The sequence below is a fragment of the Panthera uncia genome, chromosome D1 (assembly GCF_023721935.1).
Source record: "Panthera uncia isolate 11264 chromosome D1, Puncia_PCG_1.0, whole genome shotgun sequence".
NCBI classification, from domain to species: Eukaryota; Metazoa; Chordata; class Mammalia; order Carnivora; family Felidae; genus Panthera; species Panthera uncia.
In genome coordinates, this window is record NC_064808.1 from 48,680,470 (window position 1) to 48,701,528 (window position 21,059).

The 21,059-nt window shown below is 41.9% G+C and overlaps 1 protein-coding gene across 1 annotated transcript; it reads left to right on the top strand.

The window, feature by feature from the left end:
* Nucleotides 1-2,431: 2,431 nt before the first annotated feature.
* OVCH2 (ovochymase 2) lies at nt 2,432-20,031 on the top strand. The gene is made up of 15 exons (XM_049640144.1): nt 2,432-2,686; nt 4,780-4,889; nt 6,538-6,629; nt 8,626-8,798; nt 9,167-9,262; nt 9,517-9,668; nt 10,297-10,486; nt 11,582-11,605; nt 13,737-13,827; nt 13,941-14,065; nt 14,814-14,954; nt 15,332-15,462; nt 17,754-17,851; nt 18,318-18,445; nt 19,925-20,031. The coding sequence occupies exons 1-15, from the start codon at nt 2,599-2,601 to the stop codon at nt 20,029-20,031; spliced, it is 1,746 nt and encodes a 581-aa protein (XP_049496101.1). The 5' UTR covers nt 2,432-2,598.
* The last annotated feature ends 1,028 nt before the right edge of the window (nt 20,032-21,059 follow it).

Here is a 21,059-nt window from a genome sequence, read left to right on the forward strand (position 1 = left end):
GCCCAATTTAAATTCTGATAGATAATGCTAAATGGCACTTTTTCATTTTTTCATTTTTTTGCATAGATAAGTATATGATATTCTGGGTAATTCCTAAGATCTATCTTCCACCTCATTAATTCTCTCTTTAGTTATGTATAATCTACCGTCTAACCTATTTTTTCTGGGTATATTTTTTTATTTCCAGACTATCTGTTTGTTTGTTTGTTTGTTTGTTTTTTCAAATTGTTGTGGTCTTTTCTAAAACAAAAACCCATCTGAGGTTTCTTATTCTTTTATTCCTTTGAAAATATTAACCAATATGTTATACTGTCTACTAGCTCATTCTATTACAACCTGATGGTCTAAATCTGTTCTTTGATGTGTCTGCAAACATACCTTGTTTTTTACTGTTTGCATTTGGGTTTGTTCTTTTATAATTTCAAATTTTGAACACATCTTTTTTTAGTGGGGTTTTGTCTGCATTACTCTTGTCTAGCCTGGGTTAAAAGTATGTCCTCCCAAATAAGTTTTGCTCTTTATTTCTGTCACTTGCTTCTATATCACTGGTTCAGGATAAATTGTGATGCCATTTTCTCAAATTGAAGGTTTACAGAGGAGGAAGACAGTGTAAGACAGTATATTGACAGTATAAAGACAGTATTTTGAACCCCAAACCCATATTTGGTACAGATTTTTCCCCAGAATTCCCAAGAGAGACATTTTTATCTCCAAAAGATTTAACAGTTTGGTGGATGAAAAATTGACTTTATACTACCATGTCAAGCAGCAACACTTCAATATATCCCTTTCTGCAAGCAGCTACAATGTACAGTTATTATAATCCTTGGAACTCTGGGAGGCTTGGGGACCCGGCCTTATGGAAATTTAGTGTTCCAGAACCTGATACAATCTCCCTAACGATTTTAACAGCAAGGAGTCACAGTTTACACTCTCAAGAGATTAGATTACCAAACTTTTAATGACCAGCTTCATGTTGGGAAAGACTGTGTTGATAACACTGGTAATTATGATATGTGTTGATACAAGAGCTTAAAGGGAATGTCTTCCTCTGAACTGCAGGAACACGCAGGATCCCATCACATTTCTGTGTGGCAGTCAACAAAAATACCCGACTCTTACATGGCAAGGGAAATCTCATCATTTTTCATTTTGGATTTCTTTTTTCATTTTCATTTTCATTTCATTTTTCATTTTCAATTTCTTTATTCTCTGGTACTAGAAACTGACATTAGTTTGAAAGCTCAAACGCTCTATGGTTTAATGGGGACTCCGTGCCTACTTGAGGCCTGTCCGCCCAGGCACATCCCTGGCACATCCTAGGCAAATCCGAGGCTAAGTCTTCCTGCAATTTTTTACACTAGTATCACACAATAAGTAGACAAAATATAATGATTTAAAGTCAGGAAGGCCATATTCCTAGTCAAATTAAATTGGTCTGGAAAGTGATTGACAAAATATAACAGGACCTGAAAGATCACTTGTACAAAAAAAAAAAAAAAAAGATTGAGATTTTGATTATAGTTTAGACATGGGTTGACTACTTCTTATTGTTGATACCAATCCCCATACCAACAGCCAAAATTTTCCAGCTTCAGGATTAACGTATTTGTGGAAATGTCTCAGTTGGGGGTTTGAGTGTCCTTCATTTTGCATTTATATTATTTGCACGTGATGTAGTTTTATAGAATTGTGTGGTACAAGGGCAAAACTTGTCACAAGGACGTTAAAGCCTTCTGATTTGGCATTTGCTCTTTGGGGCAGTTAATTTGTAAAAGCTGACAGAAAAAATCTCCTATTCCCGTGTGGGCACACATGGCACTGGCCGATCCACAAGGGTTTCTCACACACTGACCATGTGCCAAGAACTCAGTCAAGGAAGAGGAAGACTTGTGTATAATCAGAGCCACTTTCCTGTGCCACATCGTCTACCAGGTGTAGAAGTGAAAGCGATTTAGTGTTTTCCTTCTACAAATATAAAACACGGTGAGAAAATGTAGATTCACAAATGCCCCAATCGACAGTATCCCAAATGACTGTCTGGTAGCTTGACTTCGTACCTGAGTGTGCTATCAAATTATCTTTCCTCTCCTCCCCTCTCCTTCTCTAACACATAGCTATAACCGCCCATTTACAATTGGAAAATAAGAGAAAGAAAAATGTTTTAGCATATTCTGACGGGTTGTTTGCAAGCATGTAGTATAGCCTTGCAAATAAGGACAACTTTGATATTCAATCCTCTTGTAGAAAGTGGTAACCTATATACTAAGGAGCAAGTAATGTTTGCATATGAAACCTTAGACACCAACCACTTGGCTAGCCAATAAACTCCGGGGGAAGCAACATATTGATGTGGGTGTAATGGATCCATGTAATATTGCTGGATCAAGACTATGCTTCTGTGGTCGACTCCCCACATCTTGAGAAGATCTTTGCAAGAAACCACATTTAGAAACATTGTATGGACATGGTTGAATGACTCAAGTCTTGGTTAATAAATAACTTTTTTTTAAGCTGGTTTATTGCTGGTCTTACAGGCTTTCTATTTGGTGCTCTTTCATCTATCTAAATTTTCAAGGAAAAACTCTGAGTCTCAAAATGCCTCTGAGCAAGAATAGGCTGATTTTACTACTTGGAATGCTCTGTGTGGAACAAGGTAAATCTGCAACTCTCTCTCTCCCCAAAGGTAAGTTCCAAACAAACACTATCACTGCCTTTGTCTGAAGGAATAACCTTTACTGGCAATGGACATCACAACCCCAACTCAATATTCCTTTGGGAAAATAGAAGCATATAAATTTTGGAGATCTAATTGTTTTTCATGTAATTATTTTGAGCTTCTGTCCTGTAATCAGCGTATGAAACTGCATAAAACATTCACGGGATACAATTTGAACAAGATGCATTGATCTGGAGAGAAAACTGGGATGATTCACTTATTTGGACATATCCCACAATCCCATCTTTTTTCATGGAGCAAATTCTGGAAATCAGCATCTATTGGTGCATCTATTGGGAAGCACTGGAAATCTTTTGGAAAATTCTCCTATTGGGAAATATGAAGTCTATTTACTGTGGTGCATTATGAATGATCTTTTTTTCCTTCAAGTACCAGAAGGTGAGAGTAGTTCTTGGAAGGCTTCTCTATAGTCAGAGTCATGCCAGCCCCAAGAATCATCCTGTTTTCTGTCTTTGCTTCAGCGAGTTCAGGAAATAGTCAACTTCATGTCTAATTTACTTATGATCCATTCAACTGAAACAGTTAGAAAATAAGTTTTTGATTCAATGTCATGCCTGCATTGGGTTCAGAACCAAAAAGGCTCAGTATTACAGCCATACTTTGCTGTTAATTAGCTGTGATTTTCTTAGATTCTTCACTTTCTCATCTGTAATTCAGGGGCGATAGTGCTTGATTCACAGGCATTGAATGGGGATTAAATGAGAAGTTATTTGAAAGAACTTTGTATATTTTACCATGTTAATCCAAATAGCTATGCTCTCAAGGATATGCTCTCAAGAAAAAACATTTGTTCATCCATCCAACTTTTCTAAGTGTCTACTGTATGCTAGGAATTGTGCAAAACCTTGGAAATACAGAGATGAATAAAACATAGGGTTTTTTTCCCTCATGTAGTTTATAGTCCAATGAGAGAGACAAACAACTCATTATCACAATACTGCATGGCAAAGTCTATAAAAGTGGGGAGGAAAGTGTACTACACAATACAGGAGAGATACTTACCACAGCTTGAGGAAACGAAGGAAGACTTCTCAGTTGAGGTGTTGCCCAAGTTGAGGAATAAGGATTAGAGGGTTCAGCCAGGTAAAGAAGCAGGGTGATTATAAGGCAGGGCTTTCTAGGCTCTCCTTGAAAACATGCTGAAAAGAATGACCTGCAGAAGGGGCAGAATTACCATCCTCGAATTACCAGGGAGTCCTAAACATCTTTAATCTATCTCATCTGCTAATTGAGGAGTCAAAAAACACATTGAGGTTAAATAAGTAAATGAAACCTTTTCAGGAATAAAGTCTTCTCCACAAAAAGGAAAGAGTTCTTTTTGCCATTACCTGGCAACCCTTCTAGCCTAACACCACTGTGGTGTGTGAATCAGGACATCTTCTCTCCACCCCACTCTTCTCGAACAACCTGCCACTTTCCACTTGCATAAAGATTTAAATCCAATATCTGACAATGTGTCAGGCAGCATAGACCATGGTCTCCACTCAGTTTCCTGGGTGGAGCAAAGAAGATGTACACACAATTACAATCCAAGGCAGAATATGGCATCATCCACTTCACTACTTAACTGAGCAACTTCTATGCATAATGAACTGTTCTAGACATTTTGAATTTAGATATTTCTAAGGTTAAGCTCCTATATTTGAGAATACCACAGCCTAGCTGGGTTGAATGATGTAAAATTAACCATAATGGCATGTGATAAATGCTATAGGAGTACAGAATGCTGTAAGGAGCCTCTAAGAGGGCAGGTTGCTCAAAACCAAGGGGGCTATAGTCCTGCTAACCCAGTGGAGATCTACTTCACCTTCATATTAAAGGTGAGTCCCTTCACCTTCATATTAAAAAAAATAGGTGTCTTCATAATGTGCCCGTTCTATGTGAGAAAAGTTGAAGCAAATCTCACAATTAACATAAAGCGATTTTATAATATTTCTACATGCTCAATGTCCTACAGTTGCTTGCTCAGTAAAGTTTCCTGTATCCCTCATTTCCAGGAGCTATCTAACCACTAAATTTTTGTCTTCTCTCATTCCCAGCTCCCACTTGTGGGCAGAGTTTGGTGAAGGCACAGCCTTGGAATTACCTTAACATTTTCAGTCGCATTGTTGGGGGAAGCCAAGTGGAAAAGGGTTCCTACCCCTGGCAGGTGAGTCTCAGGGAACATTCTCTGGCAGGTAGACTATGAGCTGTCTCAGGACTGGATCTCCCAGAAACACATGCTATTCATCAGTGAACTCCATTCTGCCTACCTCATAACCAGATATCTCATGAGTGTGGGCCAGGATCCAAGTCCCTCAAGATGTCCATCCATCGAGTTCCAGAAAATGTGTGTTCAGAATAATCATATGCACTATTGGCTTGCTCCAAAAATTGGAAATGCCATCCCAAACTTTCAGCCCCTAAGACAAAAATTGCACTTCAATAAGCTAAAAAAAAAAACAACCTCGTGAGTTTACAATTAAAAAAACCAATTTTCTTAGTCAACAAATATATTATATTGTTATAGCTAAAGATGCTCAGGAAAGTCAAAGCTGTCATATCCATAGGTCTAATTTCTGTTTGGAGATTTGTACCTATACCATAGGACATCTTAGGGATGTCCTTAGAAGCTGATATCCTAAGAATTCTCTCTCAATCTAATTTCCTGGTCTTCCCATGCCATAGAAATGCCTTTGTGCTTCTGTCTATAGCCTACAGTGTTCGCATTTATTGTCTTTGACATTCTCCCAGCTTTCTTTACCCTGAGAGCCGTGTTGTATTCTTGCCTCTTAATTTTGTGAGCAATAGCCCCTTGCTTTTACTTTAAGTCAGTCACATCAATTTTTGGTAAGTGGCTATTTAGTAATGATTGGTTGATTGAATTTGTGCTCAGTAGGTTGACTAAACGGCTGAGTCATTGTCATTTGATTAACTGATGAATTAATTACTTGGTTGAAGAGTTGATTTGATCCGTTGCTTATCTGGTCAATCGGTTGACTAATCAATTCAGAAGTTCATATTCAAGTCATAGTCAGTGGTTTTACTTCCTTTTACTTACTATTCTTCTCTGTATTAAAATTTTTAATAGTTTATTGAATAATTTTTGGTCAAAAAGAGACAGTTCTAATACATTGATTTTTTTCTAATTTTGACAATGGAATTAACAGCATATACTTGTACCCATTTTAGAGTCAAATCAAATATCATGAACAAGATAAACCAAAGATAGCAAGTAATTTGTAGAGGCAGATTAAAAAATAGGCTTGAAGCAGTGGTAGTTAGAAGCAAATAGTTAAAAGCATGAGGAAATTGTAGATACACACTATTCTCTAAGAGGCTTGGAGGAATTGAAGCATGTGTCGAAAGATTACCTTAGCCCTCACCTTGTTTTTCTCCCAAACCTCTTCATCTGGACTCTGCTATATCTTATACTTTTCTTTCTTTCTCTTCACTCACAGGCATTGTTCATATTATTAGGGTAACAGTCTGGGCCAACAGTATTATGAAAATAAATAAATAAACAAACAAACAAATAAATAAATACCACCAGTTTTACTACCAATTCTACTAAACTCTTAACAGCCAACCATCTCAAATTAACTACCTCTTCTGTAGACTAGGGCTGGAAGTATTCTGGTTCCAACACTACCCTTCTGAGCTGTAATGGGACAGATTTTACTCCTTCACACTCCACAACTTCTAATATTTGTATATAAGACATCTGGGCCTATTTTTCAGAATATGCTCAGTCTCCAGGTTTTGTGGGGGGGTCACAGGGCATTGACTTGCTCCCACTTAAGCTCTTTGTAATCCAGGTGTCTCTGAAACGAAGGCAGAAGCACATCTGTGGTGGAACCATCATCTCTGCACAGTGGGTGATTACGGCTGCTCACTGCGTTGCAAACAGGTAGGAAAGGCCTAGTTCATGGATGAATGCCAGATTATCCACCTTCTCCTTTGGAATCAGCAGCAACAACTCTATTACAACATGGAAATGTGTGATGTATGCATTAGCATGGGAACATCCTACATGCATGACACAAAAAGGGCTAAGTGACACTGTCAGAGGGTACTTAACTTGATAGAAAACATACTTTCTTTGCAGGAGTAGAAAATTTTATTTACTCAAACATGACTGGAAGTAACTAAAGAATAACATCCAAGTGAAAACAAAGGATCATAAATATACATTTGTGAAAAGCCTCTCCTACATTTCAGTGAAAAAAAAAATCTGGTTCATTATGCATCCTAAAAAATTGGTAAAAGAACCCAGTGCTTCTAATTGTGCCTTTGTTTCATACAATAAAGTCTATATACAAAATGTGTATTCTGGAAAATATTGCTCCTACCAGTATTTTGCTTTTATAACACATGTCTGATCATACTGATCCCATTTTTGGAAGATTTATTTGTGATTTCTGTCCTTGTAAAAGGAGCTGACATTAAACATTAGTAATAGAAAGCCATGCCCTGGTAGCCCCTGGCCCTGACCAGCATTGTCCATGTTTAGTCATGGGCTCACTGCAGCTGTTGGAATGCAACTTTATATTTCAGTGACTCACTTCTTGATCCAACTTCTCTTCTTCCTTTTCCAAAAGTGTAAAAACAGTTCTCCCCCAAATGCAAAGGTCATTGTTGTTCTATTTTTTTTCCTTTGAAATCAACTTACAGCATTTAAAGATTAAGACAAAATTGATAGAGGAAACCAAAGGGAGGCCAGTAAAACGTAAAGAAGTCTCTCATGTCTGCTTTTCTACTGGTCATGCCTCTCTGAGCTTCAGTCTAACAACTTCCATCTTTTATCCACTTTCCTGTGTGCTCTAAATGTTCTATTGTTTTTAGTGCTCTGGGTAGTCACTAGGCTGCAATCAATTCCCATATTTGTTCTCTCTCATTTTAAGTCAGCAAACATCCCCTGGATATTCACTTGGCATTAGACACTTTGGTGGGTACCAAGATACAAAGGTAAGTAAGATGTAATTCCTGCCCACAGAGAGTTGATAGTCTAAAGAAAAGTTAATTGATAATTTCACTGTAGTGTGGCAGGTGGTTAGGCTAAAGAGATGCTGTGTATTAGGTTAGGTACCCAATATAGCCAAGAGCTGGAGGGAGTATACCAGGAGAAAATTACAACCTTTTCAGTTCTATATTAAAAAAAAAAAATCACTTCTGGGAATAAAGGGTGCCCAAAGACTGTAAGCCCAAAGTTCTTAATACAACTCAATGCATTCTACCGAGTTCCTTTTAGATAACTTTGCTACAGAAAGAATGGCAATAGAGTGGTCTTTCCCATCTCACACCATGTCTCTAAATTACAAACATAAAGAATGTAAGGAGAAGATCCTCACTTCCCATTGTGTTCATCAGTCCCAAAGCCTTAACTGTGCATACTCGCTGAGATACCAGAGTTTTGGTGTTATTACATCTTTCACAATGTACACTGAGCATTAGATCTCTGATATTAAAGCAGCATACTTAGGGGAATCACAAGTAATTCTCAAAGAATCTCACTGATATTGAAGCCAGGCCAGCCAGTTAGGGTAGCTGAATAAAGTCCACTATGGCTTCAGACCTCTGAGTTACAATATAAATGCATTTTTAGACATTTAATGAATAACATTGCAAAATATTCAATTTATCATATTATTGGCTCCATTTGAGGCCACTCTTTACTAGTTCCTCACTTAAATCGGGAATTTTGCACTTTTACTAGTAGTGATGGAATCATTCTCACTTTCTCTGTTCAGTATCCTCACACTCATATCATCCATCCATGTGATTTGAAAGAGGCCAGATTGTCAACCAGTATATTCAACGAGTCAGTATATGTCAACCAGTATATGTCAACGAGTATATTCAGAGGCTAAATGAAAGTCAGCCATTTTACCGCTTCTTCTTCATAGAAATATTGCATCAACTTTGAATGTTACTGCTGGAGAGTATGACTTGAGTCATATAGAGCCAGGGGAGCAAACCCTCACCATTGAAACCATCATCATACACCCCTACTTCTCCATCAAGAAGCCAATGGACTATGATATTGCTCTTTTGAAGATGGATGGCGCCTTCCATTTTGGTAAACATTAGAGATTCACTCTGAATTGTCTATCCCATGTGCTCTATAACTTCTGTTCCATAGCACATTTCCTACAGCGTATGTTATGTAGCATACGTCCAACAGTTCTGGGTCATGCACTTCAAGACAGGAATTTGAGGTGGAGGGTCCCCTATGTGAAGCTCTTTTTGCTTGTGGCTTCAAATATAGGATTATGCGGATTCAGGAGAGAGTCTTTCTTTGTCTGATAAGTGGCCCCTGGAGGTGCAAGGCATAGCTATCACAACTCTCACAAGGTCTTTGGGGGAACCACCTACATACCAAATGGTGAGTGGCTTAGGGTGTCCTCTCCGTGGATGAGACAAACCCTGTCCTGCTCTTTTCTTCAGGCCAGTTTGTGGGCCCAATGTGTCTTCCAGAGCCACAGGAACAATTTGAGGCTGGATTTATTTGTACAACTGCAGGCTGGGGCCGCTCAGCTGAAGGTAAGAACTTGTATGCCACTTCTCTTAATCAGATGTCAGAACTTCCTGGTGGGTAATTAGAAAATACAGTTGTTTTTAATTTATTTAAAACAACAACAACAACAACAACAACAATGGTGTAAACATTTCAAAAGAGAATATTCATTGTACATAGAAATTCAGGGCTTTCCAAAGGATACAAACCTGAATGTAGCATCTTCAATTGAGGAAGTGCGAGAGTGCCTCACTGGGGCTCTCATCTCTGTGTTTTCTAGATGGCGTTCTCTCACAGGTATTGCAGGATGTGAACCTGCCCATTTTGACCCAGGAAGAGTGTGTGGCAGCTTTGTCAACCCTAAAGAAACCCATCAGTGGGCAGACCTTTCTCTGCACAGGTTTCCCAGATGGAGGGAGAGATGCATGTCAGGTAGGTGGGAGTGGTCAGGCTGAAAGGTCCCTGGCTGGGCTTCCCTCAGCTTTGCCATCAGGTGAGGGGCTGAAAGAAGGCTACAGGCAAAACTGGATTCTTGTCAGGGGTGGCAAGGGAGGTCAAGTTGAAATAAAGTGACAGTTTTTACAATCTGTTTTTACTGGAGAGTGTGAATTCAGAGGAGGTCTTCTCCTTTTTCCAAAAGACCAACTAACAGAGATAGTGCCATCAGTGAGCTTAGGGTTCTCTACAGCTGAAGGATGGCTGGCGTTTTCCTACTTACAAGTTTCCATCTAGTGGATAATCACTTTCCTTCCATTCCTCCCGCTGACCAAGATCTGGGATCAGTTTCACTACTGGGCAAGACTTCTCTGAGTCTGCAGGATGAGATAGGAGATGGAAGAAAGGGTGGAAGGGGAAGGATGGGGAAGAAAGAGGTAGAATTGATAGGCCCTAATGATATTTGAAGATTTAATGTGAATTGTGCTTGGCTGTTCTCCCGGCCACCGAGTCCAAGTTATTAGAAGTGAAGAAATATCATTGATCCTCCTTTAGCATATTCTTGGGGGCAAAGAGTGAGCACAGACACTGATAATGATGGTAATGGAGGCTTTTCCCCCTGCAGGGAGATTCAGGAGGTTCCCTCATGTGCCGGAATAAGAAGGGGGCTTGGACTCTGGCTGGTGTGACTTCTTGGGGTTTGGGCTGTGGCCGAGGCTGGAGAAACAACATGCAGGAAGATAACCAAGGATCCCCTGGGATCTTCACAGATCTTAGAAAAGTGCTTCCCTGGATCCACAAACACATCCAAATTGGTAATAAACCCAGCACATAAGGTCAAGAAGCTAGGGCCAGAGAGAGCGTCAGCAGAGTCTAGGCAAGACAGGACCACTGAGCAGACAGGTTTGCTTCTGTTTTTAGTGTAGTACATAAGAATTGTGACATTTATGAAATTTAAAACAAGAGTAAAATATGGTGTGCAGTCCAGCATACAAATATACAAAGAAACATGAATCCATTCATCCTAGACTTTGTCAAATTGCCTTTAGTTGAAACAATCAGCTAGAGATGTATTTTCACCATTTACTTCTCAACTGTGCTAGCAAGATTTATTAAGCTATAGAGAAATTTTGCTCCCCAGAGGACAATGTCTGCATTGGTTTTTGGTTGTCACAACGTGGGGGTGCCACCCACCTAAAGGGAAGGAGGTATGGATGTTGCTAAGCATCCTATAATGCACAGAACAGACCCATGACAAAGAATGATCCAACCCAAAATGTGAGTGATGCTGTGGTTGAGAAGGCCAGGCACGGATCTGGGTACCATACGTCTGAAAAGATCAGGGTCTATAAACACCTTCTACTAGACTGATCAGGGAGTTAATTGAAACTTCGGTTCTGCCTCCACATCCAACGTAATTGGTTTCTAACTAGTAGCTTCCAGCTTCAATAGGGCTTCTGTTCTGTCCCAAAGGAGTTAATTAAAATTCATTTGGTAAGAACTTGGGTTTGTTATCAAGTGTACAGTGGCAGGCATCCAAGCCCTCAGCTCAAGCGGTAGCTACCCCAGTAACTCTTTTTTGGTTGTGGGCCACTTATTTTCATCTCCAGCATCCCTTCTCATCAACAATGGGAGAAGTAGACCAGATAACCTCTTCCTCTGTGTAACCTCCCAGCTAATCATGGCCTGATTAGTGCACTTAATAAAGAGAGTGAAATTTCATTAAAACACCGAGACCACGTTCCTGTTTTGTCAAATTATGCCTTCTGTTCTTTCCAGAGATCAGATTTTCATTAGTTGCATAGTGACTTAAAAACCCCTGCACTTTTGAGCCAGGGAAATGCTAACTTGTTGAAATATTGTTCAGGATACCACAAACCTTGAACAGCACGCTTCTTTTTCTTTCTCAGGGAAGCAGAGGAAGAGCTCCAGAGGTGGGTATTTCTTACAGCCTGCTCCACGGGGAGCAGGAATTAATATCTAGTATTTCTGAATATAAGTTCCTTTTGTAATCAAAAATCTTAGGAAGAGCTCTCTCTGCTCACTAGGTAGAAATCTACCCACACTTGGGGCACCCACAGCCATTCCCTGCCAGTCAGGGCAGCCCATCACCCAGAAGGAGCTCTGGATTCTCTCCCATTTCACTTCTTCAAGCCCTCCATCTCAACTCAGCAAACACTTGCCGAATCCTAGCTTTAGATCAGACACTCGAGAGGGAGCGGGAGGTGAGGTGGTGCAGATGGTCACTAAGCTACACGCCTTACCCTGAAAGTGTCCTCATGTGTACAGGGGACTCTCCCCCACATTGCCAAGTCTTCAATGAAGCTGCTCTGTGACTTTGGGAAAGCTCCTTCCTACCTCTGGACCTCAGTTTCCTTGTCCATAAAGAAAAGAATCTGGGAGCTTGGGTGACACAGTCGGTTAAGTGTCCGACTTCAGCTCAGGTCATGTTTTGCAGTTTGTGAGTTCTAGCCCCGCATCAGGCTCTGTGCTGACAGCTCAAAGCCTAGAGCCTGCTTCGGATTTCGTGTCTCCCTCTCTCTTTGCCCCTCTTCCACTTTGCGCGCGCGCGCTCTTTCTCTCAAGAATAAATGGTTAAAAAAAAAAAAGTCTGGATCAGATAGCCTCTAAGGCACCTTTGGCTCAAATATTCAGTGTGTCTGTGAGTCTGTGGAACTAAATACAAAGATAGTTTCAGGAAAAAGAGTACCTTGAGAGCTGCAGGAGTAAGCGGCTGTGGGGGAAAAAGCCAGAGGAGGCTTTGGAACACAGATGCATTTTAAGCTGAATCACAACAAACAAACAAACAAACAACAAAACCACAAAGAACCAGTAGAATGTTGTCAGGTGGAAATGGGATACAGATAAAGAAAAATACTGCAGCTCAAGGAATCCTCTTTGTCGAAAGATGGATGCTAAAAGATGGAGATAGGAAAATGTTGGGGTAAGAGACCAGTATGTCAGTCAGAGCAGCTGAAGTGAGGGAGATTAGAAAGTAAATGGAGACCAATTTGTAGAAATTTTGGATGCCTGTCAAAAAAAAGTTTGGATTTACTGAGTAATAGGAAGTTGATTAATTAAATAGATAGATTAGAGCAGTACTCTGGCCGTATAAGAACAGCACATAGGGGATAGGATGGAGGGGAAATCATTCAAGGTGGACTTATGAGATTACACATTAGTTCTAGAGGCTTAGGGCAATGGCCGGGGAATGAAAGGATGGGAATGGAAACAAGAAGAATTGGCACCTGGCAGTCACTTAGATGGGTGGTGGGGGAGACAGGGAGGAACCAAGAATGGTACCAAAGTTCTGAGCCTGAGAAACGAAGCAAAGGGCACCTAAAAGTAATCGAATCAGAAGTGGAAGCAGTTTTTTGCAGACCATCTGTAGCATGTTAAGGGGATATCTAGGAGATGGTTGAAAAACGAGGTCTGAAGTTCAGAAGTGTAGAATAACAGTTGAAACTCAGAGTATGGATGAGACTAGTCAGAGGGCCCGTGTAAAAAGAGATGAAAGCTAAGGATAGAGGGGCGCCTGAGTGCCTCAGTCGGTTAAGTGTCTGACTTCGGCTCAGGTCATGATTTCACAGTTTGTGAGTTTGAGCCCCACATTGGGCTCTGTGCTGATGGCTCAGAGCCTGGAGCCTGCTTCGGATTCTGTGTCTCCCTCTCTCTCTCTGCTCCTCCCCCACTTGCACTTTGTCTCTCTCTCTCTCCTCTCCAAATTAAATAAACATTAAAATTTTTGGAAAAAAAAAGAAAGCTAAGGATAGAACCAGGAAATACATGTATTTATAGAAGCAAGTTATGATGGAGTGAAGGAGAAGGAATCATTGAATCTCAAGGTTAAGCAGGATCTAAAAAGAACAAAAAAGAGTAAGGCATCACAGAAGCCAGAGAAATATTTGACAAGAGAGGAACCATGCATCATGAAGAACCAGGCACTTCTGTACAGGTTCTAGAAGGAGAGGACTATTGTGGCCAGTCACCACTGTTACCGATTCTCGTGGCTCTCTTGTGGCCAGTCACCACTGTTACCCTGATTCTCGTGGCTCTCTTTCCCAGCCTCATGCAGTGAGCAGGATCGTGTGCTCCGTGAGTCTCAGGGGGAGCTGCACTTCCCAGAAAGCCCCTACCTGTACTATGAGAGCAAGCAGTGAGTAGCCTCCCTGCCACTCTTCCCCCAGCCCCCACCTCCAGTCTGGCTGTGCCCACTAACTGGACACTTTCTGTCTCGAAATAACTCCCTCTTAATGTATCTGCCTGCAGGCTGTGTGTCTGGATCCTGCTGGCACCAGAGAAGATGCATGTGCTGCTCAATGTTTCCCACTTGGATGCAGAGTCTTGTCACCACACTTACCTCTCGATATATTCCTTAGAAGACAGACTTCTTGGTGAGTGGATGCTGACATTGTCAAATGGATGTCGTGCTGCGAGGACTTAATCGGGCCGGGCTGCAGGCTGTCTGGCACTGAGGCATCTGTAAATACCACACTTTCTGTCTGCAAGTTTCAGACTCAGAATTGACAGTGGAAAGGAACTGATGTGAGCCTGTGTGGTGGTTGCAAGGCCACAGAACACTTCATTGGCTCCATCTGCTTCCCATGGAACCAGACTTCCTAGATTTATTTGCTGGGTCTGGGGCCTGTCAGGGGAAAAATATAGACATACTGCAGGACCTCTCAGACAGAATGCTGCTTTTGTAGGCATGAAAATGACCTTTACTGCATCATCCAGCTAAGAAGGGAAATACCGATGGATAACCATGAGCAGGAAACAAAGGCTATTTAGGCAAGAAACAAACAGGGGAGCATTTCTGTGGTTCTTAATAGGAGATTTTGCCCCCAGGAGATATTTGGCAATGTCTCAAGCATTTTTCGTTGTCATGACTAGAGACAGTATTACTGGCATCTGATGAGTATGGCCAGAGATGCCACAAAACATCCGATAAATGCACAGGACAGCCTGAACACGAAGAATGTTCCAGTTAAAAAATATCAGCAGTACTGAGGTTGAGAAACCCTGGTTTAGATAACCCTATACTGTCTTGACAAATCCAGTTCAAGGCCAGTTCTCCTAAAGTCTCTTAACGGATGCTGTTTTCTAGACTCTGAACAAAGACTCTTGATTCTTACATTCCAGGGAAGTTCTGTGGAGAAAGCCTCCCTTCATCAGTTCTTATTGGCTCCAACTCTGTACGGCTGAATTTCGTCTCTGATGCCACAGATCATGCAGCTGGGTTTAATCTCACCTATAAAGCTCTAAAACCAAACTACCTTCCTGGTAAAACCATTTGCTTATATCACGCACAACCCAGGCCTTTTAGAGAAGTTGAGGCCCCGCAGGGATGAAGTGAGGGGCAGGGAGCTCCCCCACAGGGTCTGTTTGGTTCCATCACGGAGGGGGCTACAAGGCAGGTGAGAGGCCATGAAGGTTCCCCTTCTCCCGTCCTGCTGACTCGTGCTGATCACATACCCAAGTGAGCTGAGAGGGCTGAACGAGTTCTGGAGAATCAGTGCACAGATGTCTTCCTTCTTATTAGCTCTGCCTGAGGAGTCAGCTGATGAGCCATTTGTGGGAGACAGGTGGAAGCACACAGAGGATTGATTCCTCTTGGCTTGAGTGATGCCATTGTTAGGACGTTTTCCCTTGTGTTTCAGATTCAGGTTGCAGTTCCCTTACTGTCCTTTTTGAAGAAGGCCTCATACAGAGTCTTCACTATCCTGAATACTATAGCAACATGGCCAACTGTGACTGGGTTTTTCAAGCCCCCAAACACTACCTAATAAAGGTACTGACCTCGGTTACCCTCAACTTTGCTCTGGTATCTCCACAGAAGAGCTAACATAAACACCATGAGGGGAGAGGTTTTGCGTTTTGTTTTGTTTTAATCAGATCTATTCCCTGGTACCCAGCATACAAAGTTCTTTGATATATACGTGTTGAGTAAGACTAGCCTATTTTCCCTGTAACTACCCACATATACCACTAGATGGCAGCTGTGCACTTTACTCTGTTGAAGGGCTGTCTCCATCTGGATCTGGTAACTGGTTTAGTCAGTTCCTGGTCCCTTCTAGAAACAAGCATTTCTTCCTTATTAATTAAACTGCTAACAAAACACTTTGTAAGTAATGGCTAACAAAAGTCAATGCCAATAAGACCTCAAACATCAAGGCTTCCATGCAGAGGGAACAGAGCAAGCACAGAGGAGCTAGCGTAGAACAGGCTGAGGGACTGGCTGGCCTCGAGTCAGAGCTGTATTGGGAAGGGTAGTGGAAGAGGAGCTGAGTTAAAAGTACAGAGGTTTTTGAATATCAGGATACGGAGTTTATTCAGCATTTGATTCGTAGCTTTTGTGGTTCGTTAAACACTAGTAGGCCATCTGCGGAGAGATGCCACCAGAGAGTTGAAGGTAAGACTGCGGCCAGAATGAGGTTGGAAAGAGGCATTTATTTAGAAGTCCTTCTCTTAAAATAATAATTGAAAGCGAGAGAGGATATGAAGGAGAGAAAGTAGACTAGAAAACAAAGGGGGAGGAGTAAGGATGGATAAGACCTCCAGGTTCCTATATATATATATATATATATATATATTTTTTTTTTTTTTTTGAGAGATAGAGACAGACAGACAGAGTTTGAGTGGGGAAGGGGCAGAGAAAGAGGGAGACACAGGATCCAAAGCAGACTCCAGGCTCCAAGCTCTCAGCACAGAGCCTGACACAGGGCTCAAACTCACGAACCACAAGATCATTACTGCAGCCAAAGTCAGACGCTTAACTGACTGAGTCACCCAGGCGCCCCAGGTTCTCATATATTTAAGAGGCAAAAAGAAGTCTGAGACTCAGGAGGAAGTGTGGAGTTAGAACAGTCCAGAGAACAGAGCCTTTAATTTAAAACACAAAGCAAGCAAACAAACAAAAAGTTGTGGCTGAGAGTTTGGATTTACCACAAAGTTAGGGTTTAAAGAGGAGGACTGAGAATTTCAGCCATCCAGCCCTCAGCTCATCTCCCAGCAAAAAAGTAAAATAATTGGATTGACAAGTGAACAATAGAGAGCAGGTGGGAGTGGGGGGGGCACCTGAAATAGCAAGTCTGATGTTCGGAAAAGAAAAAAGATCACTCAGGTTTTACACATGACGGGAGAAGAAAACACAGAGGAAATAAGTAGAGAATTTCTCTTTCTAAAAGCTTCTGGAACCCAAACATTCAAAAGAGAAATTTCAGGAGGAAGCAGCACTAAGGGAAGATTGGTTATGAGTAATGGAGGATAAAAGTTTAAGTATGAGCAGATTTCTGGAAGGAGGAAGACAAAATTTAGTTGAAAATCTGAACGTGCCAGAGCTAGAAGTGATTCAAAAACACACCTATTCAATAAATGCATACTGAGTGCCATGCATCAGTGAAATGATGATTTCACACCCTGTAGTCAGTGACAGCACCAGTGTGCAGGACCCATTCAAGATAGGAATTTGGAGATTAGGATTACAAGTCAGAACTATGTGCATATCATTTGACTCGGAGAGAAAAGGGTTTACTACTGGAAAGTATTGTAGTAAGGATGTAGAAATGTTTGAATGGAACCTACTTCTGATACTCTCCTTTTCCCTGTGCCTACATTCACCATTAGTGATCACTTACCTCCACTTTGTCCCATCCATGCAGCCCTGTGTCTTTTGCTGAGTGTTCAGGCTCCATTTAATCCCCATCATCTGTGTGTTTAAAATATAAATTCCCACCTCATCAGCCCTATTTCCCACTGCTCTGCTCTTCAAAGTCAATTGAAGACCGGTACTATCAAATTGCTCAGATTGTTCCTTGCTGTTTCTTTGGTCTTCCTAGGGAGCTCAAATATTTACACCTTTACATTTGGTCCCTGTTTGGTAGCTTAGATGCGTCTAGAGTTTAGGAGTCTGTGGTATAGCATCTTCTCCTAAGTAATTTAACCTACTCATGAATGCCCCATTCACTTTCCTCTTATGGTCACACCCCAGAGCAAGCTGAGTACTCCACATTTCTCTGCTTACTCAAAATCAGGTCAATGGTTCATTTGATTTGCTGTGGCTGTAACGTGGAGTCTTGTCAGCTTTCCTTTCAGAGTCTGGAAATAGAAGAGAATGGAGATTGTTCTTCTGACTATGTGGCGGTGCACAGGGATGTGGAAGGACAGGAGGAAATAGATCTGTGCCCCTGGAGCCTCGGCTCCCCTGGTTTGCCTTTGGACCCAGTCCTTTGGGGGGAATTGTTCTTGGGAGTAAAAAGGGTCTGGTTCAAGCTTCCTTCATTCCCCTACACCCCCTCCTTCCCTCCTCCCTAAGTGGTCACTACCACCACCCCTTCTCCCAGGTCAGGGGCAGGAAGGGCCAGAGGGAGAACCAAAGAGCTATTTGGACAGAAGGTGTGGAAGGCCCCCAGTGATCTAAGGGTCAGAAGGGGAAAGTGCCACTGAAATAAGCCCATTGACTCAAACTAGTTCCCTAAGGGGCATTCTCAGTGGGAGTCTTTCTATTCTGAAAATGAACTGTGACACCACAAATAAGTTTATTTCTCAACAATTGCCTAAAGGTTAATTTTTTTTCCCTATCCAATGCCATGCCTATTTGCTGGGTCCTTGACCGCGTCTTGCCTGGGCTGGGCTTTAACCAGCAAGGTTTTGTGGTTTCGTTGCTCCTGCCCCTGTGCTGAGCTCCTCTGGTGTAATGCTCATCAGCTTCCAGTCAGATAAAAATGTGACCTACAGATGCTTTCAAGCTACAGTCTCTTTCATCCCTGGAACAGGTAAGAAGACAGAGGCATCAACATCTTGGGTCCCGATTGCCATCCTCGTAATGCAGTAAGAATGGGAAGCCTTTACAGCCCAACATGGATGCAGTTGGTCCTCAGCATTTGCAGCATCTCTGTCCTATAAAGTCACCCTGAACACCAAATTAGTGATTACTGAACCTCTGCTCCGAGGAGTTAGGTTCCTGGGAGCCTCTGGTTTTATGGGTGTTTCTGTTTAAAGTCACCTTACATATTGTTGGTTCATTAACACTGAGCTCACAGCCAGTGAGCCTGTGCCTGTGCCTATAGCCTGTGCCTCAGCAAAGCTCATCTATCACATATATTTTCTCCATAAGGCACATCACAGCCTCCTTGCCCTTACAAACACTAGATGGCACTGCAGCACAATGTCTAGGGCCATTTCAAACAGCAAAATCACCAACAAAAGGCACAAAAATGCAAAAAACCCATGGCATTCAAGGGACCATGGAAAGGACACTTGTTTATAGTATAAGAGCTAAAACAAGAAGGCAGAGTGCCGCCTCATTAGACCTCAGCTAGGAATACGTGCATCAGGTGACTCAAATTGGTCACTGTTCTGCAGGTGTCCTTGAATGATCATGAAAGCACCATTCGTTCTGAGTTACAAATAAATGTTAGGGTGTAGGTGAATTTGCAAATGTGGAATCCATGAAGAATGAGGATCAACTCTATGCCTGAATCATGGCCTGTCCTTACTATATGTGTGATCTAAGAGTCATCTAAGACTCATTTACTTCAGCCTCACCATGGAAGAATAATACATGCCTAGTAAGAAGGTAGAATTAAATCAGATCACCCTTGGCCATGAGCAAGTGTGTAACACATAACAGAGGCTCAGAAATGTGAAATGTCTTCACCAGCTCTCAGCCCCTAGATACTTGAGCAACACAACTCCCCTCCAAGTCCTCACACCCATGAGCATTCTGCCCAAATCCTACAAAGCCATCTGTTGGCTTCTCAAGTCGTTCATTCTTGTTAGACAAGCAGTTCTTTATGGCAAACCCAGGTTATAGTTAAAATACTCCACTTTTCAATTAAAACACCCATGGTCCAGCCAACTGAGATGCTCCAGAATTCTAACAGTAGTAATTTTCTGGTAAGTTCCAAACACTGGCCCTGTGTGTGTGATCTGAGAAGTTGTATATGCTTACACTCAGATTTAAACATCTCCAGATCAGAGGACAAGTCATTGTTTTTGGAGACATGGAACGTACTACCTGAAGATCACAATACTTCTGGTAAGCTGTTCTGGGGAATGTGACCAAGAGATACCCACAGAGTGTATCAGCCAGGGTTCAACCAGAGAATCTCAAAAAGATATGTTGGAGTCCTAACCTCCAGTACCCCAGAATGTGACCTTATTTAGTGCTAAAGTCTTTACTGAGGTAATCATGTTAAAGTGAGGTCATTAGTGTGGGCCTTAACCCAATATGACTGCTGTCCTTATAAAAGGAGAAATTTGGACGTGGAGAGAGACACCCGCACAGGGAGAACGTCATATGGACATGAAGGTGGAGACTGGGGTGATGTACCGTCTACAAGCCAAGGAACACGGGTGATCACTAGCAAACCACCGCAGGCTGTGGGAGAGGCACCATCACCACCCACAGAAGGATCCAACCACACTAACACCTTGATCTTGGGCTTGTAGCCTCCAGAACTATGACACAATAAATTTCTGTTCTTCTAAGCCAGCCCGTTTATGATATTTTGTTACAGCAGGCCAAGCAAGCTAATACACCAGGAATTGGCCAACATAGTTGCAGGGGATGACCAAGCAATTAAACCTATCTGGCAGGCAGTCAGAAAGAGAAGATCACAGGGGACACCTGGGTGGCTCAGTCGGTTAAGCGTCCGACTCCTGACTTAGGCTCAGGTCATGATCTTACCCTTTCCGTGGGATGGAGCCTTTCTTCCGGCACTGCACTGGGCAGAGCCTACCTGGGATTCTCTCTCCCCTTCCCGCCTGTCAAAATAAATAAACATTTGAAAAAGAAAAGAGAAGTTCACAGGACACTGAAATTCCACAGGCATGGGCTGAAGGTATTCTCCAAAGGCAAAATTTCTTCTCTTTTTCGGGGAAGCCTCAGCTCTGTTCTTAAGGCCTTTGCAACTAATTAGGTCAGGCCCACCCAGATTATCCAGGATGATCTTCTTTACCTCAAGTTCACTGATCGGGGATTTTTATTACATCTGCAAAATACCTTTACAGCAACACCTAGATTATTGTTTCATTGAATAACTGGAGGCTGTGGCTTAGCAAAGTCCACACATCAAAAAAGCCACCACACAGAGCTATATGGGATGCAGTCATTGTCCATTTTGCTCAAAGCAACACTGAAATCTTTCTAGTCACAAGAAACAAAATTCCCATCTAAATAGATTCATTTCGTGGAAATGGGTAAACAGTGTGTCAAACTGGGGTCTGACTCACAAGATCTGTGCACTAAAAAAAAGTGAGTCCACCACTACGTTTTAATGCCAATGAGCATTGAGAAGTGCTGGACTTTCTCTTGTCCTTGTTTGCTCTGTGGCACCCAATGACACACCTGTGCCACATCCTGGTCCATGTGGAAAACCAGGTGAG